This window comes from Anser anser (assembly GCF_964211835.1).
Source record: "Anser anser genome assembly, chromosome: 19".
In the NCBI taxonomy this organism is placed as follows: Eukaryota; Metazoa; Chordata; class Aves; order Anseriformes; family Anatidae; genus Anser; species Anser anser.
The window spans coordinates 10,290,083-10,317,168 of NC_139740.1; the positions used below are offsets into that span (position 1 = coordinate 10,290,083).

At 40.1% G+C, this 27,086-nt stretch overlaps 1 protein-coding gene and 1 long non-coding RNA gene across 5 annotated transcripts in view; one reads left to right on the top strand and one right to left on the bottom strand.

Moving 5' to 3' along the window:
• STXBP4 (syntaxin binding protein 4) overlaps positions 1 to 12,547 on the top strand; it is a 77,731-nt gene extending 65,184 nt beyond the window's left edge. For all 3 annotated transcript variants that reach the window (XM_083805232.1, XM_083805233.1, XM_083805229.1), the window contains exon 23: positions 9,514 to 12,547. In XM_083805232.1, coding sequence (XP_083661358.1) covers positions 9,514 to 9,625 — 112 coding nt within the window. In that variant the 3' untranslated portion in view covers positions 9,626 to 12,547. The remainder of the gene's footprint in view (positions 1 to 9,513) is intronic.
• Positions 1 to 27,086, bottom strand: part of LOC310884065 — a 53,087-nt gene that overhangs the window by 23,032 nt on the left and 2,969 nt on the right. The window lies entirely within an intron of this gene.

Genomic DNA, 27,086 nt, shown 5'->3' on the forward strand with positions numbered 1-27,086 from the left:
CAGTATGCATTGGAGAAAAAGAACTTCTAGTGTCTAACAAATATAATATAAATTGACAGTTATCAAGAGGACAAAAATTACACCAGTAGACTAAAAGGCACTGATCAGCTTCATTGGTAGTATAGCTGTGCTTTCCTCCTGCTGGAAAGTAAAAGTTGAATTTGGCCACAGATATGTTTTGAAATAATGTGTTTTGAAATGGTGTGTTTTAAAGTAAAGGAGAGGCAAGCATTATTTTATTTTGCATGTAGCAATACCATCAGTCATTCACACAGCCCCAAATTCATGGCCCATCAGTTGATGTATAATAGAAATGCATTACTGGTGCCTGTTTCCTCACCAATTTACACTTGGTATTTCTATCCCTGTTTATATCAGCAAATTTGATCTAGAAGAATTGAGATTCTGACCTCATTATCTCAAATGGGTTAGCAATCGTTGAAAAGTCTAGATTGCAATAAATCTCTGGAGATCAGCTAGTCAAACCTACTGTTGAAGACTAAATTATACAAACTAAGACTTGGATATTTCCAGTGATGGTGATTCCACCACCTATCCAAAACACCCTATTCCAGTATTTAATTCTCACGGTGAAGATTTTTTTTTAATCTAGGTAGAATTTCTCCTGATGCAGCTTATGTCCATTTCCTCTTGCCTGTCACTGTATGTCCTTGTAAGAGTGCCTCCATTTGCTGTATAACTACCTTTTAGGTACTGGAAGACTTTGATTCCACCCCCCGAGCTTTCTCTTGTCTAGGCTGAACAAACCCAGTTCCTTCAACCTTTCTTCACGTGCCAAGTTCTCCAACCCTCTAGATTCTCCACTGAATCCTCTCCAATTTTTCTAATGTTTGTCTTGACCTTGGGGGACCAGTATATTGAAGAGATCCCACATAATAAGGTAAAGAAGTTGGATATTAATGAGTTTTACCTATTAGATGATTAAGACCCCTCTTCTGTTGTGACAAATTCAATTACTGATGTTCTAGTAAAAATTCCTGCCCCGAATAGAAATTTTATCTGTAAGGCCAGAAGCAGAAAAGGACTAATGAGCCCTCATCTCACCTGCATTCAGATTTGTAGGCACTTAGCAGTCAGCTGGGTGGCATTAGGATGGGAAAAGTTTTGTAAGAGAAAGCAAATCTTGTTCACTTTTAAAGCTGGTCATATGGTCATTTTTGCCCAAGTTTAGTTCACAAATAATGTTGAGTGAGTTTACTAAGTGTTGTAACCACTGCTAGGACAAAATTTCACTTTAGTTGTATGATCTGGTAAAGTCCTGTGGAAGTCACAGCACAGCACCAGTGCAAACAGAAAGACAGCATATTCTGTCATTGAATGGGTTTTGTGATGTAGTGACTTCTGTATTTGATTTTTATAATAGGTGAAAGAGTCTATCCAGAATTTTGCTCCCCAAGTATCAAATATGCTAATTAATTAATGGATGTACACTGGTTGTTTAGAATCACACAGGAACAGTATAAAAAAGCATAGCTGGGACACTAATTTTTTTCCCAGAAAACCCATCAGAGTTAAGCTCTTCCATCCTCCCACTATGTTCACCTTTAACATATGGCAGCTCTGTATCATGAGACTGGCACCTAAAATTAGGTAGGGCCTTGCTATTCTCCCTCCCACTCCCACCCACTCCTTGCATATGTATACAGTTTGTAAGGACCAGCTGTGAATTTTGCCCCTGTAAACACTGTTTTTCTAGCTTTTTAATAGGGCTAGATTCCACCTATTCCAAATTAACTGTTACTTTTCTCAAGAACATTTATCTTAAATTAAATTTGCCTGAAAGACAAGTAGAAGTTCCCAAAGATGTTAATCTTTTGGGATGTTTTCCATTAGATAAATTAGGGCCTGTGATGTTTTCTATCTTATACCAAAAAGGAAACAGTAAAGTTGAATTTAGTATTATCTTTCAGTAATTTACCTAAAAATCAGAAGCTTCACATTGAAGCATTGCATACTTCAGCATGACAAAAGAGGCACTGAAGGTGCTCTGACCATATATCAGTATAACAGAATAGAATTTCATTCACGTTCAGTAGCAACCTAAAGCCAAACAATACTTAAAATACAGATTAATAAAAACACACATGATGCGTTCTGGTAGTTTTTGAAATGATATCTAACAAATCAAGCTTCCACTTTGAAAAATAACAAATCATACTTAGTTTATCATATTCTGGTTTGCTTGGGAAAGAGCCATCATTAATTTTACTGAAAGCTGGGCATTCACAGAAACTGTTTATGATTTTATGACTGAACTAAGAATAGCAAAGCATGTGTGATAGATGAACTTCTGTAGTATAAACACTGATGTTTTACAGCACTAGAGCTAAAGGTATCATCATAAAAGGAAAATAAATCACAGTTGATTTTACATACTGTATGCTAAATTGAAAAAAACAAAGCTGTTCCTTTGATAAGTGTACTCTACATTTCTATTTCTACTGCATTATAAAGAAAGAACCCAAAAAGCTAACATATCGATGTGTGTTCAGTTTTTCCTCTGCTATTCCATTGCAGTATATATATGCTAGTATATTACAATATACTAGTTAAGCGTAGGTTCTCTAAGTAATGGTTGGAGTGGCCTTTCTTAGAAGAAATCAAGTTCAATAAAGTTCAAATTCTAGCAGAGGTGATCCAGGAGTAAACTTCTGTATGTCCCACTAACATTTATGTTTCAGTGACTTCAGAGTAGCAAGCTAAGAAAAACTGTGATCTGCTGTACTGAACATGCAATTAAAATCCCCCTGGACAGAACCCAGGACCAGCTCTGCTTCTAACTCCCTCCATAGCGGTAGGCAAGTCAGTTGCACCAAAATTGTTATTTATCAAAATCATTGTGGATGTCCCCATCTTATTAACTTCGATGATTTGTGAGCAGGAGTGGATATTTTGAGGCACAGAGTACTCTGTTTCCACTGAGTTCAAAGAACGATGCAGTTTTTTTACATCTGTGAAATTGGGCCTTTCCTATTTTACACGTCACTCAGAAATAGAGGTTGTTTTTGAAAATACTTCCTTTTACCTGTCATCCTCAAACCCTCCTATCTAAAAAGAGAGGAAAGAGTAGTTATATAGTCACAAGAATTTGCAAATATTTAAATAAAGCTGGTTCGGACAAACCAAGTACTAACTATTACTACTACATCAACTCAACATCAGTTGAAACACTTTCAGATGTAACTGTAAGAATTCGGGTAATCCTGACATATTTCCTTTTGATTTTTGGATGTCCAGCTTGTGACATCTCAGAGAACTTTTATTTTCACAAAATCTTAATGTCTGGCATCTGAATACATACCGCTTTGATGTGTCTCATATTGGTCACTAGGAATAAATATATACAGAAGTAATGTTCCTCTTCAAAAATTGTGCCCCCTGGTTGTTCTTTGTTCATTGTCATTGTTGAATGAAAACAGACATTAAAAGAAACAGCAGTGATTTAGTGTAAGACATTTTGCTAACTAAAAAATCATGAGGGCTTAAGGATAGCTGGGATAAGATGAAAATTCAAAATAATTTCTAAGGTTTGGAAGTGGTTTGTTGCCAGATAATCAAGCTGCGGGGAATTCAGTTACTCTGATTTCCACTGAAATCCTGTTGCATGAGTATAAGGAAAATGGCCTCAGATGTAAAACTAGGAAACTTGGCATTGGATTTTATGATAACATGAGCTTGTAATACAAGAATGTTAAGACCTTAAGCTGCTTTTGGTTGGGTAATTTTTTTTCCTAAGAGGTTGTTTGTTTTTTAATTTCAAGAACCAAAACGGAGAAACATTCTTTCAGCTTCCACAGACACTGCACACTCTGTCCAGGTTCTGGTCTATCATATAAGACATCTGTTAACGTTTCCTCAGTGAGGAAATACTTGAAGCTGAAATTATTTTTTGCTCAAGACTTGTAAATCCCGCTGAAATCAGTGTGTTGATTTCTGTTACCTCTGCTGGGTAATTTTACTCTTAGACTGGTGTGATCAGAGGTCGAGTTTTCACCCATTCAGTTACTGCTATGAATAGAACTGGAAATTTGAAAGTTCAGACTCCTAGTAAGGTTTCCCATGTTGGGGCAAGATTTGGCACTTGTGGGCTAAGCCGTGTCTTCCTGGGTTTTGAGAAAGCCGTCAGAAGCAGAACTGTGCACAGCAGGGTTCTTTTCTGTATGCATTTCTTCTGAGGCACTCAGGCTTTAATGCATTTCAGTACACACATAGTTTAAATAACCCTTGAGCATGCTCTAGGCTGTAGTAGGAAAAAACTTACATCATCTTGGCCCAATTCTGCTTACCAAGGTATCAGGCCCACAGTAATAAGACAGGACTGATGCAAACTGAGCGTGTTTGTACAAAAGGCCCCTATGTCCCATGCAGGATGGGTGTAGCAGGGGGGCAGGCTGATGGACCCTGGGGCACCCTGAGAAGAGGATGGGTTTTCCCTCCCTGTTGGAGCGGTGGTAGTGGGGCTGGAATAACACTGCTGGTCTAAAGCTAACTGCTGGTCTGTGTGGTATGCTGCTGCTGCAGAAAAGCTGCACCAGAGTTTTTATGATGTTCACTTAACAGACACAGGATTGTGAGTTACTGCATATTTTTAAAGAGCACTTTTAGGGTAATAGCAGATGGCTAATACCAGGGTGAGGTAGATTTCAGATCATGCTTTAAAACTGCAAGAGGTTTGCATATCCTAGCACTCAAACCTTTGGGCTTATTCAGCCTTGGCTCAGATCTACCATTAGTACTGTTTTCATTTTCGATTAGCCTATTAGTTTGTTGTGAATATTTTTTAATGATCTAGCACACTATTTAGATGAACAAATCATCCTAGTGGTAACGGCCTTCTGAAATTGCTCATAGATTTTTCTTAGTAGATAAGTGTTTTATCAAGGAATAAATAACGAAAGTTTCATCTGGAGTTTCACTTTATATCCCTCAAATTCTAATTACTGTTCAAGCAAAATCTTCAGTCCCTGAATGAAATGCAAATAATAATTATAATAATAAAATTATGGCACCTTAGGACACAGTTCCAAGAGGTGACAAGTGCTCTCAATCTTATTACAGCCAATAAAAGGTAAGGCCTATATTTATATGCTGTGTATGTTCTGTGCCTTGAAAGAGGGTCCAGTTTTAAGCCAATTTTAACAAAAGAGGGGGAGGGGGAAAGAATGTTTAATTTCATATCATATGATTTTCATAAATACAATACAAAAACCCTTCCCAAATTACCTGTAGGTTCCAAGTCTGGAAACTGTCTTTCCCAAATGCTCTTGGAATTGATTGATTGTACTTGCATCAACTTCACTTGGTTGTTTTATTTTATTCTAATCCCTTATATACAAAATTAAAATCCATTAGTTATAGCTAAAAACTAGTTATTCCTTGCAGAGCCTCCCAGTATCTGTTCCTCAAAAGACAAATGGGTCTTGTACAAGATTGCTCCTTTTAAGTAATCCTGGTGGAAAAATTCAGCCAGGTGTTACGGATGTGGTCCTATGTCAGACGAAAAACAAAACTCCAAAGAATACTGCATGACTGCTTTGTGGCTTAGCATCCTGCACAGTGACTTACAGCAGCTGTGTTGTCTGCAAGGCTCTTCACAGTCCCCTGTTAGGATCCAGAGTTTAGCCCTAATTGGAGAATTCAATTCAAGGTGAAAGCAAAGTTTCGAGCATTTTGATAATGTTCAAAACCTAACAAAGACACAGACGTTTTTACACAATTTTGTCTTAGAATTTTCTTTGAATGCTGCTTTTCTTGAAAGACTGTCTTAAGTTTTCATTTTAAAAGAAATCATTTTCCTTGCAAAGAAGTAAGAGCCATAAGGAGGGTAATTATATTGGGATTTTAAATAATTCACTACCATTTCTTTGCCAGAAAAAAAAAAATCTCATGTTTTGTTTTTCCAAGCTCTAAAATTTGTCCTGCAATTTGGTAATGTTAAGAAGATAAACTAAGCTACTGACATATTTCAAGATCAAATGTTTTTGGTTTCTAACAATAACTTTGGCTTCCCTCTGATGGCAATAACGTGTTTGAAAACCTGCAAGTCTTTAAATATTGTTAATTACTCTGAAAATTTGAAATGGATCTTTTGAACAAGAACATTTGCAAACGGAACACATTTTACATTTAGAATGTGTAGTGCTGGCTTTCTATATCTTCTTTTAATATTCAGAACAGTTTCTTCAATTAGGCAAAAGTCTAGAGGTAGGTTTGAATTCCCTCTAGCTCATACTGATGGCCCTAACACACAAATCAGAGAGGATGTATTTCTAATACAGGAATGTTCTGCAAACCAGTAAATCTGGGATTATCTCCTTGGACTGATTATGTCAAAGCTCTTTAGCCACAGCACTTGTGGGGAGCTAAAAATAAATAGCCAGGGGTTTATATATTTATTCTTTACCTAAATAATCTGTGCATATTGTGTGTGTCTTTCTACAATGGGAGACGTGTTATCTGGACTTAATGTTTATTTATAAGAGTTCTTTTCCTAGTAAGGATTTTAACAAAGGGTTTAAAACAAACTGTCCTACAAGAAGCATTCATAGATAAATCTAGTGCTAGTTTAAAAGAACTGAGTTCAAATCAGAAGCTTTTACAGTTAATTGCCATTAGAGAAAAATTTGGCCTCAGATTTTGAAAATGGATGAAAACTAGTTCTCTTCTATCATACTGTTGATTAACCAATGTTATGCCACTGAATATAGACAATTTTATTCCACACTTCAGTGCCCCAATTCTGCATTATTAAAGGACAAAATAATTTTTACATTTATGTGTATAAGAACAAAATCAGGTTCTTAAAACAGTTAACAAAAAGGCATGCTGTCATTTGCTTCCTGGTCCTAATGTACGAGGTAAATCTCCTGAATAATAAACAATTAACAAAGAATTTTTAATTAGTTACATCAAAGACTCATGAATGCTTTTTTCCATAACTCTTCTACTCCTATGCAGTATCTCCCATTTCACAGGACTGATACAGCATGCTCATGAGAAAACAGAGCTAATGATATAGGTACACCACAGGTCAAGGCATGCTACAGGGGAAAATCAAATGAGAAAAAAGTAAGATTTTAAAATAATTTGGTTCTTGTTTAAATTCAGTAATAGATTGCTGAGAAATGGCTTGATAAAAGGAGGCAATATAAACACACAAGATAGTACTGCAGGCAATAAATCTGACATTGGCATAGATGGAATGGATAGAGTCTAGTTCATTTAGCTCCCGTGATTCTGCAGGTATTGGAAGGAGTTCTGTGTCTTAATGAAGATAAATGTTATCACAGGCTGGAACTTTAATTTAGAGTGCTAACTTCAGTGTTAAGCTATAATGACTGATTTTTTTAATGCAAATAATATGTTGATGGCATTTCCTGACATTATAGAAAACACTACAGAAAAGTACAGCAAAGACGTTTTCCTTAGTAGATTTACAAATACAAGTATATTTATAATATAAATACAAATACATGTTTCCCTGTGTTGGGGAGTAATGGGAATGATGCTCTTCATTAGATAGATTTCCTCTTAAAAGCACATTTTATTCACAGTTCTCTCATAAAATATTGTATAAGGACTGTCTTCATATTCTTCATACTGGTTATTGCCATACTTTCTAAAGGCAAACGTTGGAAAGTTGTGTTCATTGCTAGTAAAAATGGTACATCCACTTTCTTAGAATTAAATCATTGCAATGGTTACTGTACTTGATAAGTATCTGCTGTGCTGTGTTTGCTCTAGCTACATGTTCACTCATACTTCCTGGGTTTTAACTTCTGTGAAATCCATCTCTGCAGCTCCAGTGAGGTGGTGCACATGTTTGTAATACACTCAGGAAGGAATGCAGTCCATCCAGTGCTGCTCTGACCAAAAATCCAACCACCCAAACAAGCAAAAACACTTATGCATTACCCTTACAGATAACTGGAGCTTCTTGTTTTGTTTGGTTCGGTTTGGTTTTTAAGGATAAGAACTGAGGGTTGGTTTGTGTATTTTGTTTTTTTTTTCTTGCTTGGTCCTTACTGAGACACTGCCTCAGTTGAATTACTGGCTACATTCACGGATTACCAGTTCAGAGATAGATTAGCTAAGTAATGCAGCTCGATATGTGATTTATGCTAGCATCATATTTTCCTCTTAGGGAACATTATTGTTGTGCTCATCACATTCAACTTAGTCTAAGCTCAGTGAATTCAAATGCAAGGTGTGAATGCAAGGTAAAATCATAACACGGTCATGTTACTGGAAAAGCAATCCCCATACCAGTAAGTCAATGTAGTGGAACATTGTCTCAGAAATTCCTACTTTAATGGATTGATTTCCACAATCAGATATTCAAGAGAGCATTCTTGAAGACAGAAAGGGAAAGTATTTTCACTTGAACAGGTAAATCTAGAGTAGTTCCGTCATTGCACTTCATATTTAATTAAGCTGATGCACCTGAAAGATGAGTATAGGCATGGGCTTTAGGTACAAATTATGTTAGAAGTTGTGAGACGTACTGAGAGCAACTGTTTGTCTTTTATGGTGTATATTTTATGTGCCATATTTTTCAGCTACTTTTTGTAATGAACTTGTATTACAAAATTCATCTTTGCACTGACTTGACTATAAAAACGGTGAATTTATTAGCAAGATTTTTTTAAGTGAAAAGAAGCTATTTCCTTTACCAAGAACATATTATTCCAGAAGGGAGAAGAGGCTGTGTCTTGCCCACACACAGTATGGCTAGCATGCATACTACCAATCATAAGGTGTACAGTGTTCTCACCCTCAAACAGTAAGCCCATTCCATTTGTCTGTCCTTACTGAGCCTTGAGGAGGTTCTTTCCATTCATGTAGAAGCTTAACAAGAACTGTAAAGCAGCTTAGACTGCATTTCAAGTATAGGGTTTAAGCCTTTAAAAAATAACACTCCCTTTTATTACTTACATGTGTAAAGGCTGTGGGAGCAGCCCCAGAAATTGTTCTACAGGACGTGTAAAGTGCATCCTTTTTTAGGTTTATTCATCAACTTTTTTTTTCTGCAAGAAAAGAAATATCTTAATGATGAGCATTTGGTCAACTTCCTCTTGTCAGCTGTGCCTTAGTGTCTACCTGGTCTGATGGCAATGTTAATATAATACCCTGCTAGCGTCTTGGAGTTTTGTAAGACTGACAGTCTGGGCTGTACATTGTTTCTGGGTTAATTGCCTACAGTTCTATTAATTAACAGGAAATGTCACTAGTCTGTATCAGGAGTCTCTTACAAAAGCATTCTCTCGTATTTATTTGGAATTGAGACCTTCAGTCCAGGTTTTAGCACCCAGAAGGCTCCTCATTTTGTTTGTAAAATCTCACAGCTAGCAAGACAAAATGAATTCTATATTTGAAAGTGTTGTAATGATCAATATGAGGCCAGAAAGTTGTGGATTCCATCTAGTACTTCTTGTTTCTGAGGCTGGTAAACCTCTTCTGGGTTGCTAATAGCATTTCTTGGTTCTTTTCTAGCCATGTGACCCAGACAACATCATGGATCCATCCTGTAACCAGCGCACTAAGCTTGCGTTGCTCTGAGGATGACAACGATGGAATAAGAGAGTCTCCTGGGTCCAAGAGCTGAGGACATTCTGCTGACAGAAAGTAGTTTGTCTAATTTCAGTACATTAGTGAGAAGATGCACACTTTTTAATCTAATTACTTTCTAGTCTGATGTAATAGTACCCGATGACACTTCTCCCCTTAAGTCAGAGGGAGCACTGCCGTTTGTTTAGGTGGGTTTGTTCTTGGGTGCCTCAAAAGCTGCAGAAGTCTCAGTGCAGTCCTTAACCTGCCCCAGTTCAGTGTGCAGGGATCAGGCTTACCTTGGGAGCTGATCCAGTCTTTTCATGACTTCTGTATTGGCATAACTCCATTGACCTGAAGTCAAGTTTTCACAGTTTTGACCAGCATGAGAGTTAGATTGGGCCATTGGATGTACTTCACCTGGTAAATTCCAGCTGATGCTTTGCTGAAAGGTGTGAGGTGAGCTTTTTCTTTTTTTAACCAATGCTAGTGAGTGTAATGTAGATAGATGCCTTTTGTGCAACTACTGAATAATCTGATTTTTATAGAAGAAGTTTGTGAAGGAGTTTTGCTAATAGAAATTTGATAATTTATTACAAGTACTGGAGTCCTGATGACTTTTAAAACAAATACTTTATTAAGATCGGTGGTTGGACTTTAGGAAAATGAATCTTTGGTAAGTTGTCAAGTAAAAAGAAACAGTTTTGGTAGAGGCCACCATGCTCTGTCAACAATATGAGGCCAGAAAGAAAGTGATTCTACTTTTGTGCTCTGCTAAACCGATACATACATGCATCAAATACTTCAGTGGAAGCTGTGAAGTTTCAAGTACAATGAAACCTGTGAAACCACCTCCAGGATCAGCAGAAATCAGTCACCTCCTCAAAGTTGATCTTTAAGTAGAACAAAATCATTTTGTAAACATTGGTGATGATTTAAAGAGGATAAAGAAAATGACAGGGAGTGCTACTGCAATCTAATGAACAAGTTTCACTGTACTTCAAAAGCACAAGATATTTTAAATCTCATTATTCACAGCTCAACATATGATGCCAGCTTTGACAAATATATGATTCTATGCTGTTGTGTTTTTTTTCTGGAGGCTCTTTGTGTGTGTGTGTATTATATATATTATATGGTAGGTGTTGACTAATGAATGAAAGAAGGATCTGAAACTTTGCAGAGGCACTGATGAATATCCCAAAGGAAAACCCTCTCTCTGATCTTCAGGCCAAGAAGGAGAATAGTATTTTAACAGGGTGAGAAAGGCACAGGCTACAATCTGCATTTTCCTAAGGTGCATGCTTCAGGATTTCAAAACATCCCTGAAAAGGCTGAGGCACCCATCTACACTCCACCACATCCTTATTGGCTGATACAAAGAAATGAGGCTGTACAGCCACATTTTTTAGAGGTCTGTATCCAGTAGGTTTGTCATTAGAGTTAAAAATCCATGCAGTCAGGGGAATGGATATAAAGACCAGACCATGCCAAGTCAGGCACACTGTGGCTGTTGATCCTTTTGAACCAAAAATGATACACAGTTTTAACCCAAGTCAAGTCTCTTTGAATAGCAGTGCAGCAATTTACTGCATATGGCCTGTGAGCTGCAGAGCACATCACCAAATGTTCTTCCTGCAGGAACAAAGTGCAGCTCACAAAAGAGTTTTTTGCAGGCTTTGCTGGAAGAGGATGTCAGGATATTTTGAATAAGCAAATAGGAAAAAATGTTTTGTACTTTTAACTAGGTCAGAACCAAATTATCCATGAATCTACACAGGTGGTGTGGATTAGGAGGAAGAGCTTGCTCAGCAGACCCACAGTAACATATATTTCTGAGAAAATTTCTCATAGCAGTAACACTTAAATGCTTGTTTGTATTTCGCTCCAATGGCTCCTACGTGCTTCTTAGCCTCCTTTGTGTTCCCCAAGAACAGTCTGAAGGCACAAACTATGTGCTTCAGTTTCAGGGCCAGGCACTCTAGATGCACCTTTATTTAAATCCCTTTTCTGAAAATGGCATAGACTCATGTCCCATAAACTGTACGTAAGGTTCTGAATTCCTTGCAATATTTAATGTAACCTTAGTAGTAATTTGACTGATTAATGACAGGCACTTCTGGTTCATAATTCCATGATAGTATGCAGTTCCAGATCACATACAGACTCCAGTTTTCCAATTCTGTTTCAGAGAGTTTTGAATCTCCACTTGACCCTCGCAGTCAATTTATTCTGCTAGTGGCTTTCTGACAGCTAGCTGGGTGTTTCAAATAGGCGAAGCTATTTAGGGACAGAGACTGTGGATCAGGCAGGCTTCATCAGCAGAGGCTTTATAGAGACCTAGCAGCAATTTAAAGCTGTCCTTCTGCTAGATCAGCTGGAGGAGGACAGCTATGCGCATACTGCTTGCCCTTCCTGAGGAGCTGGTAATGATCTCTTGCTCCGAGCATGCAATGCACAGCCTGCTGTGCACGAGAGGGGGAGAAATCAAGACAAAATGCTGGCGTTCTGCTGGCTTTGCTTACTGCCTCCACCCCCAGATGAGAACATTTCAGAAACCTGGAGACTATTTCTCCCTCTCTCTTATAAATTTGCCTAGAAATTAAAGACATTAGAAATAGATCTCTGCATCTATCTAGCTTCTTCTCCAGTAAGCATTATCTCTTCAGATAATACACTAGATCAGATTCTCTGCTATTGAGGCTACATTTTCATACCTAGAATCTCCAAATGTTCTAATCTATTTTTGTATGCTGGCATACTTGTTTCCTAGGTTATTTCTCTCTATCTCCCCTTGTCTCTTCCTTTCTGTGAAATATTTTGTGAAATTATTTTGAGTAAGGGGAACTGCGTATATTGAGAAAATGGTTCTAGGATAATTTAAAAAGAATTTGTAAAGAGCAGTTGTCAAAATATGCAACACTGTAAACAATAACTTTTCATTTTTATTGCAGAATAAAAAAATTACGTGGAAAAAAAATGAAAGTGTACTTTTGTAGCATTTAAAATAATGAAACTACGGCTTTAGAAGGGAGTGGCAATCAGGCCATAAATAATTCCTGTACCTCCATTTATTTTCCATGTAAAGATGACACTGAAAAATACTGTTCTAGAACATGCTGGTGTTAATCTTTACCTGAATACTTGCACCACACTGCCCTTCAAATACTGCAAATACTCCAGTAAACTTAAACTGGCACATTCTCCGTCATCAAAGCAAGTAGCTTAACACAAATGCCTACATAGATATATTAGATACTCAGCCTCATAGATGCTAAACAATTTCCTTGTAACACTACTCAATGTCTCAATAACTTCGATGATCCTTTCAACAGCCCTACCCGATAAATACATGCACACATACATATGTGAGCTGGCTATTCCATGGGCATTGCATAAATTTTCAGGCATGTGCGCTGGCTGGTGCACGGCCACACTGCCTAAACTGTCCTTAGCTACTGGTGTTTTACAAGCAGGTTAGTGTAATGGCTGCACTGTAGTTTTCTACAGTAAAGTCTATAGAAAAGATACGGATATTATGTAAGCAAATACATGTAGCCTCCATAGATTTTTTATGATCGATCAGAAAAACAAACACAGTTGCTGTTTGTGCACGGACATTTGATACAAGGTAAGGGCCATCACCTACATTTATTTGGACACGACCTTACAGCACTAAATCTGTTCTGACACTGATTTTATTTGGAGCCTTCAGGATTCACATGGGTTTGCTGTGGTGCTAGACTGCACTGAGAATTTCAGTTTCAGTTCTCAAGTAGTTTCTCTCAAAGGGTGATCCTACTCAGACTTTGCCTAGAAAGCCCCCTGCTTAATACTGTACACTTTAAAACCATAAATGATGCAGATTACCACTCCTCTTTGTATTTAAAAATGTTTGTGCTGGTGGAAATCTCTTGTGTATTTGAAAGTAAAGATTTCAGTGATAGAAAGTACTTGCTTCTTATGTGGTTACCAGTCATTTCATCACCTACTACTCAGGCTATGCAAGCTACTGAATCAGCTCTTGTGTATTTTCTGGAACTGTTGTAGGCATGTAATGGGACAAAACCACAAGTCGGTAAAGGACAGAGAGGACGGATCCCACTTTTTCTGCTTTAACATAAAATTTTTCATATTTTTAAGACCAACCTTTAAAGGAAGCTTGAAAAGCAAATCTAGCTTGCTACAGTTTCTGTGCAGGTCTGTGTGGAGCCCCACATAGTTTACTTACACTCTACCTGGTTGTAGTTTAAGGAACAGAAGCCAGATCTGGAAATCCATCGGCATCTTTGGCCTCCATTATAAATGAAGGAATAAGAAATTACACTAAAATGAGAAACACAATAAAACAGGGGCAATTCCTGTTTCCCTAAAACTTCCTATCTGCTACTGATCGTTGCAATTAGCTGGTTTATTTCAGCACATACTTGCTTCACGGACACTCCCTGTAGCGTGGCCTCATCGGCACCTCCCACAACACAGGGCAAGGGTGTCTGCAGGCATAACCTGAAGGCAAGGGAAAGGCTTTTAAGAAAAACGTTTGTGGTTGTGGAATAGGCCAGGTGGTGAAGGACTGACTGGAGGGAAAGGCTTTCCTGTACCTGCACGTTCTGTTGTGACGTAGCCTGTGAAAGTCTGGCTTTTCTGGGAACCGATGGGGTTCTTAATGCTCTGCTCAAGAAACTCCCCGAGAGCTACCCAGCAACCTTCATGCTGGTTCCAAACCTAACACTGAAATTCGGTGCCCTTTTTGCAAATACTGGTCAGAGTGACTTTTGCAGAGTTCTAGCTTAAGTCTGCAGCAAACCTTCAAGTCAGCACAGGAGTCTTTGTTCCCTTCTGTGCTCCCGGTCCTCATGTGTCGTCCGCAGCACCCTGCTCCAAGGGACATCCGCTGGGGCTGCAGCAGCTGTGAGCGAGCACAGCCCCATCAGTCTAAACAGAGGCGCCTGGCTGCTCCAGCTCTGGGGCCAGCTTTACAAAGATGTCAGCAGCTTAAAGATGTTGATGGAGTTAATGGGAATTAGGCACCTAACCTACTTAGATGCTGCTATAAATGCTGCTATTCATGTTTAGGTACCTAAATACCTTAGTAAATCTTTTCCCTTACTGCCTGCAATGATAGTGCGCCAAAAATCAAATACTAATGAAGAAAGCCTGCCCTTTGTCCTCTGTAACCAGCTTTGCCTTTCCCTGGGAATTGTTTTCATATAATACTAAAAATACTAGCTGTCTCACAGGTAGTACCATCCAGATACTTTTCACATTTTTGGTGGCTTGATTATTTGTTGCTTCTCCCAGCTTTTTTTTTCCCCAGGCAGTAGCTGATGTTGCCACAGATCTAATAGTTTGACGCTCTTGCAACATTCTTTTGAGATAAATTATTTTACTACAAGGTAGAAGTATTGAACTCTCTTCCCAGAAAGATGCAAGGTGTGTATTATTCAGTATTAAGTAATATGGTTGAAAAAAAAATGGAATGGGCCCAAACCTGTTACAAGTAGAGCCTATTGTTTCCAAATATTAGGACGGGAAGTTGAAATCTAATAACTAATACTGATTTTCCTCTCCTGCTCACAGTTATACCTTCTTGGAATTGTTCTGGGAGGTTTGCACATCCCCTGCAGATTTTGTCCCTGAAGCCACAAGGCCATCTCTGGTCTTCTGTTTATGATAAAGATCTCTATTTACAGCTTCCAGGATTATCTGAGAGTAAATATGTACAGGGTTAACTACTCTCTGAGCATATTTTCTTGAAATAGGGCATATATGTCTCTTATGTTCAGCTGTTCTCAGCATGACAGAAAGGACAATGATCTGGTTTGTAGTTACAGCAGCTTCACTGCAGAAGCTGCTCTACAGTTAGCTTTTTTCGTGGCCTTATGTACAGGAATTCTTAATGGGAAGAAATATCTGTAATTCATGAAGAAAATGGGTTTAGGGTGGATTTCTTTGTTGTTTGAAGACGAATTAGAATTTTATCTGGCACCTTTTCCAAACCATACATAAGCTGTGTTCTCCCTTCAAGTTATAAAGGACATTACAATATTGAACTGCAACTATATGATGACTTATTATTCACCAGGGGCTGCAAATGAGGGAGGTTGCTGGGTGATCCTGTCAAAAGGGAAATGCTTGCTGTGCTTGGCGAGGAAGTATCCAGCTTCTCAAGAAAGTCACAGAAGCCTGTGGTTACCTGGAAAATGCAGCTGTACGGAATAGGAAATACTGTTGTCTTTGAAGAGAAAGGTTTGAGTCAGAGTTGTGAGGAGTGTTTTCTTCTACCAGCATCCAAGCCTTTGTTCATTTTCCTGCACAAAGTTTGCAGGGTCAGAGTACTCCAGGAGCTGGTGGTCTCTGTGACTGCTGCAGAGCCTCCAGCCAGCCTGCCCCAGGAGCATCACAGCTGAGACAAGAAGCACCTTTGGGCAGGTAAGCTGCAATTAATACGATGTCTCTGATTTAGGAGACCTCTTTTCAAGAGCCGTGTCCCTTTTACATTGCCTCAATAACAGATGAGGTGAACTAATGCAAAATTGGTAGCTGATACCATTATGGGGAATGTCTGTTTGATAGCTAGACCTTTGGGTAAACGTAAACCATAAAAAGTCAGCAGTTTTGCCACAGTTTGGGTAAGTCATGATTTCACCCTGACCTCCAGAAGTCACAAACCGATCAGAAATGCCTTAATCTCTTTTAAAGTACTCTGCTCTTTAGCTATTAAGCAGTCAATATTTCCCTATGGCCCAATTATTATTATCATTAAGAACATTCCTTGTTCTTGTATCTGAAGAGAACTCATTAAAACATGATTAAAATGGAAAAAGAAATAAAATGATGTTTGTGGTCTAAAATAAAAATACAACAATAATAGCACTGATATGAGAAAGAGAAAGGATCTCTGGAAAGGCAAAGCACTGTGGTTCCTTCTAATGCTTTCATTTTTATTCCAAAGAGTCTGGTAATGCATCGCCATTCCTTTCCAACCCCAATAGCCTCAGAAAACCCAGAGCCCTGAGCTCTCGAGGGACAGTGAAGTCTTCAGTCCCCAAGCAGTAGGCTGAACTGCATTTATTAATCTCTAGTCTGTGTCACCAGGGACCCTAACGTTAGGTACTGTAATTAGTCACCATGGGGGTTACAAATTCCAAGTCAAAGACAAGTGTACATAATTGATGTCATGGCATGAAGAGGAGCTGACGAGCCCATTAAGAAAGCTGCCTGTCACTCTCAGAACATACTGTTCCTTCAAATTAACTACAGAAGTGTTGTAAATGATAAAGATGCGGAGAAACAGGAAATAGGACACCCACTGTGTTAAAGAATGACTCTTGTTGTTGGCTATTTGGAAGATGCAGCTAAAAGGAATCATCTTGTTAAAGGCAAATGTGTGGATGCAATTAATCTCATCTTGTTCATGTAGTGTCACTTCAACCTAAGTTCTCAAAAATATGTATACGCTTAACTAGTTTTGATTTTATCTGCTGAAGCAGCACGAAAGTAGCACAGTAATATGGGCTACGGTGTTCCAGTAACCATTTAGGTCCCTGCAGTAAATGATATAAAAAACAAAAATCAGCAGTAGATGCAAACCAAGCGGGAAGTCCTGTGGCTGGCCGAAGATAACTGAAAAGTCAATTTCACTGCTGTGCTCGGAGATGTTTGCTACAAAACTCTGGCATTTATTTCAGTCAAGGTTTCTTATCATTGCTTGTCCTGACTGTTACCTGTACACAAATTAGCCTACTTAAAAGTGAATACAGTGTCAGGGAAGTAAGGGAAAAGGCCTTAATAACTTCAGCATGTTCAGAAAATATAGTTTCCCTCTTATAAGAAAACTGCTTAGCCTGCAGGAATGAAGTTTTGCCACAGCACAAGAGGGTTCTACAAGAGGACTCCCCCAGGCGAGGGACAACTACTTCACGCAGAGGTGAGCAGCACAGCAGGGTAATTAGCAGTGTGGTTTCTGGTGTGGCTGGGAGAAACTGCTGCTCTCCAAGTAAGGAGAAATTTTGGCTGCTACAGCCAAATTGGAATGGCAAGTCGGGGCACTGGGTGCAGCTGGGAGTGCAGACCGTTGCCTGCAGCCATCTCATCCTTGTTCGGGGCATCTCATCCTTGAACCCGCAGCACGTGAGGTCTGGTTCCTGAGAGAGGAACATTACCAGGTACGCTCCTCCTTGCTCTAACACCTTTCAGCTTTTCATAGTGGAGAGTGCTCACTCCAAAAAAAGCATAGGTAGTGACAGATTCTGATTCTGGGCAGGAGCCTTAAATGAGTAGAGGTGAGCAGAGATACCACAGAAATGCTTCTAATTCCTTGTAAACACCGAGAGCACTGCACAGCCTCCTGAACACTTCCAGTACTGACTGCCTTTAGTAGTTATTCACGGTGCTGATGCCAACGCAACATCTATCTGCAGCTCTCCTTTCTCCCTGTCACCTACCATGTTTCCAAGGGAAAAACTGCATCTCTGGCACCTCCCAAACAGGAAAATTGAGTCTGCAGTAATCCCAAGTACCTGTGATAAGAAGCTCAGCTCTGCCATGGAGGCTGAAGGTTTTGAGAGCAGGGAAGGACAGCGAGTCAGCTGGACGTACGTGCATTATGCCATGTCCCTGCCAGGGCTGGAGCCTAATTGGATTGCACAAATGCGACTTGTGTCTCTTGATCACAAAACCAAATTAAACCTCAAGAACTTTCAAACAAATCCCTACCTGAAAGTTTGCCTTGAAAAGAAAGTGCTGATAGCTGGTATCATTTCAGCTTTTCCTCTTCTCCAGAATGGGAGTAAAATGAAAACTCCAAACTAAAACTATCGCTTTAAGGCAAATTAGAAGAGAACAGAAGCAAAGCAAAGCACAAGCAGCAAATCTGCTGAACTCCTGGATGCACTGAACAAAATCAGCCGTGTGGTAATGATGGGATTTTCTAGAAGACCTTTTAGGCATGCAACTTCTGTATTAATCTATTCAGAATTCCCTAGAACATCTGTTTCTTCTCTAAAATGAGAATAACAGCCACTTTTTACAGTGCAATGACAGCTACAGATGAAAGCACGGTAATTACCACTAGTGACTACTGCCTATCAGATTTTCTTGCAAGTTTCTCTGACAAGATTCTTTTTTTAATCTACATGCGGATTCTGGATAAGAACCTCAGCCATGATAGCCCCAGTTCATACAGTTTTGGGAGGGAGGGGGGATTAATATTGAAGCCTCTTGAAGCCAGGACACAAGCAGGCTCCCCCTTTCTGGATGTTTGTGCGTGATTCAGAGTGCAGAGACGATGACGGCTGCTGGCAGGCTTCCCCTGGGGCCACCCCGGCAGTGGCTCAGGGTCTCCAGGGCAGCCTCTGCTGCGTTCACAGCAAGGCGAGGACTCGTGAGGACACCCCAGTTCGTCTGCAGAGTGTGAGGCAAGCAAGCATTGCCCTCACTGTGCAAAAAGCAAGGCACACGAAGTCACTAAACCTGATTAGTTTGGTATGATCCCAGCGCTCAGGCAAAAGCTTGCCTCTTGAACAACCCCGTGAGCATACCGCTGTGGGTTCACTTGGCACTAGGCTGTTCTGATCTTTATGCAGCTGCATGAGCAGCTGTAAGACAGGGACCAAAAAGCCAAGGGACAGGGAAACATGGAAAACTTTCATGCAGAGCAAAATTCTGCTGCAGGAAACCTGGCTGACATCTCTGTGTGCAGCAGGGAATGGCAGCTATTGGAGCAGAAAGAAACCCCATGCCTGAATGAAAGCGAAGAGACCTTGGGGAGGCCCCAGCTCTGGGTGTGCGGGGCCAATAGGTCTGGGCTGTTGGGGGCCATGTGGAGCTCGGTGCCACGTCCTCCTGCCAGGGCCCAACAGCTCCCGCCCTGTAGCACCTGCCGCCTGGAGACAAGAGAAATCAGACAGCGTTTTGTAATTTTGAGAGGAACTCCTCCAAATATTGGGAAAAAAATCACACCTCCTGTTATCTAGCATAAAAATGGAAAGCTTAAAATTATCTTTTTTTTCAGCAGTTGACTTGTAGATTCTCATTGGTGCTGTCTGTGCTGATTTCCCAATCATAAGGGTGTCTCTGAGTGCTGAAATATGTGCTCTCTGAATGAACCAAAAGTGCAAAGTTTCGCATCTGTAACTGCAACATGTGTTAGAGCTACAAAATCCTACCCCAGGAACTCATGCGTATTTTACTTCCTATTAAAATTTACAAGCAACTTTAGAGGACAGGAAAGTTCATATTTATAATAAAGCCAGTGTTACCTTTTCAGAAAAGACGGATCCTTTTCTGACCTGTATGGCAGAAACACAGTGTTTCCACAGATGTCTTTGATTTTTAAAACCAGTCTGCGTGGCAGTGAGGTACAGTACCAGAGAAACTTCAACAGCCCAGTGAGAGTGAACTGTTTCAGCAGAGATTACTTATGAGCTACTAATCTCACCATAATCTTGCCTTTGACTGGCTTCCAAAGGACCTTGGTGCAACTCGTAAGTAAACCGGGCTTACCTACCAGTAACCCCGAGCAATCAGTGCTTTCTTATGGGCAGTATCCTGCACAGATTTCCTTTTCAAGTCATCTGACCCGCGGCATAGGGAGTGCTTCCACCTCCCTCTGATGGGCTGAGGACGGCTCAGCCCTGGAGAAGAGTTCAGTGCCCGGCAGGATCGAACCCTCTTGCCCTGGCAGGGCTCTTGGTTCAGGTTTCCTGCGAGGAGCAGTTATCAGACAATTCGTCTGTGCTAGCGAAGTGCAGCAACCTGTAGCGCCCAAGATCAATACCAGCTTGGGTGCTAAGCAGCTGCCATCTCCCAGCCTCTGAACCACGCATTAACAGGGCTTGAGAGAGCAACAAGAAGGTGCTTGTGTGAGGTGCAGGCAAATATAACGTACTGCTGCAGAGCTCATTGCTAGAAACACGTACCCGGCTGATGTGTCCAAGAGGCTTGCAATCTGTCAGTGTCTCAACAGACCTTGTTACCTTACTTATACATGAAATCACATAGCTAACTCCTGCAAATATTCACCTGGGCTGCTACTCTTGAGATCTTCCTGCACCTTTCAGAGCTGTGGCATGCTTCTACCCACCCCATTAGGATCTCCTTCTTGAGGGGCCCTGTAGCTCTAGGGAAACCCATAGCAGGTGTATGTTACTGCTCTGCATCCCCCTCCATAAATACCTAGTACCTCCTAGATGCACTTGTGCCAGTTTCCCACACAAGCATTCTGGATCTGGTGTCCTTTCAAAACTATCTGCATTCCTCAGTGGCAGCCTGATTCCTGCAGGTCAAGCTCCATTCTTCCTTGACTGTAATTTGATGCTTTGGCCTTGTCACCTGATTTGAAAATGCTGGGCTTTGTTTCCATTCTGTTTTCCAAAAGACTTTCCCACTTACAGACAGTTTTGTTTACTAGTCTCTGAGGTTAAAACCCCAGTGTAATGGATTATAAGCAGACCAAGGATGACCCTGTTTCTTAAACGTATGACCAGGGCACAGGATGCAGATAGCTGAGAGCCCATGGATGCCCAGGTCTAAAGCCTACTGCTCAAGCAAATTTCAAATAATGAGACAATATGGCACTGCTCACAGAAGGGACAGCTTTTCCAAGGTAGAAATCACATAACAGTTGGCAAGTCACATAGATAATGACCAAGAAAAAAATAATGGTGTTGGATGTCTGAGCAAAATACAGAAATATTCTAAAAAGCTTGCCTAGAAGCTTGCACCAGTGGGATTTTTGCTGCTGTTGCATGGAGGCTTTGCGGCCATGGAGACATTTCAAGTGCCCTTTGGCTTTGGTTCTGGCCGGGACAGGGGAAGAAGAGTCTGAAGGAGCACAACAGGCAACACTCGGTCCTACAAGTGCCAGCGCAAAGTGTTGTGACAAGCTGAGTGTACCGAGCGTACCTAATGGAGTTACCGCGTGAAACGCTGTATCCATGGTATCTACGGAGGTGACTCATGTCACCGCTACAAATTCTAACTTGCTTGCAGAGAATATATCCTAGTAAAATCTGCATTTGTACTGCACTCGCACAACAGTCTTGTGCTGAGATTCCAGTTCTTCCAAACGCTAACGGCACACAGTGATGGATAGCTCGGAGGAGGACGAGGCCCAGGTGTAAAACAGCTGCGGCCCAACAAAAGCTGTGCTGGGTGTGCTCTGCCTCTCCTGTTCTCTGCTGGAAGCACTCAGGGCTGAGCACCGGGCACCGTACCCCTGGCAGCACGCAGCCCTCCCTGGGCTGGGCATTATCAGGCGTTGCTGTCTGTGCATCAGATCAGCACGGGAGCCTCTTTGTGTACGTCTTCAAGAGCTTAATGCAGTAACTGCAATTCAAAGCATTTGCTCCACATAGAACTGAGTAACTGACTCCTCTCTGACATCATTAATGCTTTCAGCTGTTAGGAATATAGTGATGCCACCTGGAAAGAAACGTAGCTGCAAATGGGATAGCCATTAAATAGCTGCATGCCAGCTTATGTGGATCTTTCCTGGGAAGCAAGAATGTTGCAACAGAGAAGCTGAAAGTTCCTAGAAGAAACAACAGCCCTCGTAAGGTAAAGGCATCAGGCACAACTCCACTGACAATCTGGAATTCACATCAGCGAATAGCTTTGGATGCTATTTGTCTGGCCTCCACAGGGGAAAGAAAAAAAAAAAAAAGAGGGGGTGGAAAAAAAGACATCCAAAATGGGAGAAATGCTGTTCACTTCTGAGCTCAGTGCCACTGAAGCAAATGCAGAGATGTCAGTTGGTTTCAGATCAAGTTGTCTACCCACCTAGCTTAATGAGCACGGACATGGCCTCCCTCTCTTTCTCTGTCAAAATGCTGAGGGATGTGAGTAACTCCAGTGGGGAAGTACTGTGTCTGTTCTGTAGTCAGAGGTCTTCAGGTAATATGAATAGGGTTTTTAATAATATACTGAATTCTTAATGATTTGAAAGACAATTAGCCAATTCTTTGGAAGAAATAAATAACTTTCTCATTACGAGAACCTGCTTCTCTCTCCTTAAGAAACATTCCCTAGCTTAGTGAGGGTGGAAAAAAGTCAGGAAGATGAGTTAGTTCAACACTACAAAGTTTTGAAAAAATATTAAATTGATAGACAAGCGCTTCTCCATCTACATTCACAAACCAGATAAAATCTAATAGATCTATTAATTTTCTGCGTGCATCATTGTATGCCCTGTGATTCTAGTAAAATTGAAAAATAATTGTTTTGGATTCCATCAGCACCTCCCTTACTATGTACCTTTCCTAAGATTAGTAACTTAACAGTGTATTAGATTTCAGGTTACCCTGACCTTGGTTAGCTTAAATGTGTAACAGCATTTGATTCAACAGTGAAGGACGGGTAGACAGTATTCCAACATTGCTGTGAACATCTGTTATGAGTTACCAAAATTCCAGCTGAAAAACAAATATTTCCACTATAAATCAACCAAAACATTATCCTGAGTGTTGTAACAGATGCAAAATGATTCTGGCTCAGTCTGTCCTGTGGTTTGGCTCCTTCCTTAAAATTGCTGTGAATGTATTTATTTACACACTTCAAGAAATACATGTTTGAAACGGCTATTTAAGCTTACTTAGAATGTGTCTGATGTTCGTTCAAAGACAATGGGCACTTGATAGACTGTCCTTATTAACTACAGATACTGCCAACTACCATAAACTCTACCTGCGGCTTTCCAGATAGACCTGGTCCAGAGCAACCCTTAAGGCACTTTTCTGCCCAAGTGCTCTGAGCACTTCAACCCAATACCACTTGAGTTGGTGATTCGGAGTTTGAGCAAGGGGGGGCTGCTTGGGTTTTTTAATTCTATTCCACTGTGCTCTAGTGTGTTTGGTGGTGGTGTTGTGTTTGTTTGTTTGTTTTGGTTTGTTGTTTGTTTTTTTTACCCCCATTGTTACTGCTGCAAATCATCTTTAGTTTCACGAGCCAAATGAATCAGAAATGATGTGGACTTAAGAGGGATAAAGAAAGGAGATTTGTTTACTATACATGAAATTTGGAAAAAGGCTTTGCAAGAGACTTCCTGTTTAATGGTCTCAGTTTGTGAATAAAATGCTCTGCTTAAGCAGATGTTGTAATTCCATACTTTTAGGTGTTTAATTGCATTAAGCAGCATATGAGCAACTCTAATTAAAGATGCTTTCCTTTTTAAAAATGTTTTGTGTGTTTCAGGTAAGTCAGTCCAGGAGGGAACTGTAAGTAACAAGAAAATCTTGCAAAGGGGAAAGAGAAATGTCATTTTGGTTTATTCCTCTTTCTTTGCGCAATATATATTTTGCTGGGGAAGAAACAATGCTGTGTTTTGAGGATGATGTTTTGTAGTTGTTAATCATTTTCTGTCCTAAATGCTCGGAGGAAAACTGTGTGTAGACTAAATATAACTGTGCCTTTTGTGATGGTTGGGAAATGGTAGCTGCAGGCTAGTTATCCAGCCCACAAAGAACAGGAACACATGGTCCATCCAAAGATGTGATGATGGCAAATGGAGTACTTAAGGGAAGTAAAAGGGAACAGCTTACCCTGTCATTGTGACTGCAGCATGTGTTGGACGGCAGCTTTCAGAGTCTGTCAAAGTGAGTGGCAATCAGAGAGGGCTTCAGCCATAAGCACTCGCGTTATTCCCCTTCAGAGATTTCAAAGTTATTATGAAAGTACAGGACCTTATTTTCTAAAGGCAATTTGTTAATTAATGCATAACAGTAAAGAAAAACCTGCATATATTTAAGCAGCATAAAAATGTGTATTTTGCTGAACAATTCTATTTGTGAAGAGATTGAAACACATCGTATATAAGAGACAGCAGGCTGCATCCCCTTTATGGCATTGTATATTTGCTTTATATATCGTTAATTAGACCTAATTTAGGACTCGAAAAGAAAAAATCTCATTAAAATTCTGATTAGTGATGTTGGCAAGCAGCCATCTAAAAAGCCTCTCTATTTCTTCCTTTGATAAGTTTGAAACAACTATAGCAAACAGTAGAAATAAGATCACTGCCTTCTTTTTTATGCCAATCAAAATAACGTATTCTCCAGGTCATAAGCCATTTAAGGGAAAATACAGGAGGACGTCTTTATTTCCTTGCATGCACGCTGTCAGATGGCTGTAAGTATGCTTATGCCTTTTGGCATTAAAAAATAAACAAACACCACTGTCTATGAAAATGCTAATTGTGAGCCTTCATGAACATCTACTCTGCAAGGGAATTAATTAGTTTAAATATATTTTTTAAAGACTTAAAAAGTGAATGGGAAAAAATTAATAGAGAACTGTTTTAATATGACACTAGTTATGTCTGATGGATATGTCAGGATAGGTTTCTGCCTGAGGCTTTCAGTATAGCTTATAGTCTAAGTGCCTGACCAGGAAAACATACAAGCAAGAACATCTTTAGTCCAAATATAGTCAATTATGCATCTACATTTCTGCAGATCAGGGCAGATAATTTTAAAAGAAAACATGAGTCTTAAAAAAAACAAGTCAAAGGCAGAATAAAGAAACAAGCAAGCAATCTTTCTATGGTTTCTTGTGTCTGTATGAATATTTAGGGTTTATATGATGCAGCTGTCAGCTACCATTGTTTTTATTTAACTTATACATTTCACTAAAATGCATGAAAACAATTTACAAAAGCTGAACATGTTTGAAATGGCAACTACTACACATCTCTTTTAATGTACATCTTTCCCATACACATCTGCCCTTAAGGGAGATGCGAGTAATTCATCCAGTCTTCTAAAAGAATGTATGGGCAGCAGGACTGCTGCAGGGGGCTGCTGACTACAGCTGAAGGGAGAGGGAGGAGGACTCGTGGTGCCCAGCATCTGCTCCTTGCACTCAGCACAGTTCCTGGTGCGCTGCTGCTCCATCCTGCGTCACAGCAAGCGGCAGCACTGGATGCTGCTGAGGCAGAGCCAACAAATGATTATGGGAAAATACCTCCTCTTCTTTTGATAAACACTGAAGCATATGACTGAAGCACAGATCTTGGATGCTCAGTGAGCATCAGTAAAGCTGATTCTATGTTTGGAAATACATTTAAAAAATCCAAGTTACTAATAGTCTTTTTTTCCCCAAGCCCTTTTAAACTGTAATCTTTAGCAATCTAATCAGAATTGCTCTGTCAAGTAAAGTATGGTGATACATGCACAGGATCCAGGGTACATTTTTGTCTTAAAATGGTGTTCATTGTTCATCCCTGCATTATGGCATTTGCAAAAGTAGGTTTCCAAAAATACAGGAACCTGCTACGCTGCTATTAAACATATTTGATGTATATATTCTGATACTGAGAAAACAACTGGATTCCAACTTAAATATCTGGTAAGATATTTAAAAAATAAAATGGGCCATAAAAGAGACATGAGGATAAAATTTAAGGAAGGGTGCTGCAGCCTGACATTGATATTGAGAACCTTTTCCATTGCTGCATGTAACTGAGAGTGGGAGTACATTTAAAAAAAAAAAAAAAAACTCATCTTTCCTAATGAGACATATCATGACTTAATGCCTTTGTTTGCAAGCTTGATTGCTGTCTGTTGTAAAACTGGGAAAAGTCCTGCAGATCAGGCTTCCCTGCCAAAGAAACGAGGTTTACTGTATTTCTGGGGTCTTAATAATACCATGGAATTAAAACTGGTTTGGGTTCTCTCTCTCTTTTTTTTTTTTTTTTGAAGAGGGGAAACCCAGGAGCGAGCCGAGTATTGCAGAACTGAGTGCAGAAGTACAGGACAGACAGGAATCCCAGGCTCAAGGCAGGGGCCTTGCAGGACTGGACCCCAGGGGGTACTGGTCTGGTACAGGGTGTTTGGTATCAAATTTTACAGATCCAGATCCGATAAGCCTATGCATGCAGAATACTTCTGGCTAAATTCTGCCTGACCTTCCCCAGCACCATGCCTCTGGCAAGCTCACTGAAAACAGCCATTTGAAGTCAGAGAAATCTGGGTCACTGGCTTCAACAGAAACTGTGAATAAGGAGGAGATGCTCAGCTCCTGCACCTTTCACTCCTTCCTCCTTTTCCAGCTCTGCCTGTTTTATTCTCTGCTCGTGGGTGCTCTTCCATCTCCAGTAAAACCAGCGCCAATTTCCAAAATCAAACAGCCTGAGCATGTAAGAACAGCTATTTCTAACTGTCTTCCTGCTGCATGCAAGCCAAAAGTGAGAAAGGACTAGGAATGGAATGCAGAGGAATAAATGGAAGGATCGAGTTGTTTCTCCCATTGGCACCAGCTGGGAGTTGTCCTTATTCAGAGAAATGTCCGACTGCAAAACAGGCCAGCTACTTCTTTATACTTCTTTATCACTTGTCTTTGTCCAGCTCTGTCATCTCATTTAACTGGTTGGTTACACCTACTGGGTTTAAATAATCCCCCAAGGCACCAGGCACTTGAAACAGGCTTGGGAGGCTGGTTAATGCTTTACAAGGTTATGGTTGCTTTAAAAAGCATAGCAAAGTATTTGTTCCAAAAATGCAGTCATCATTGAGAGTAACACT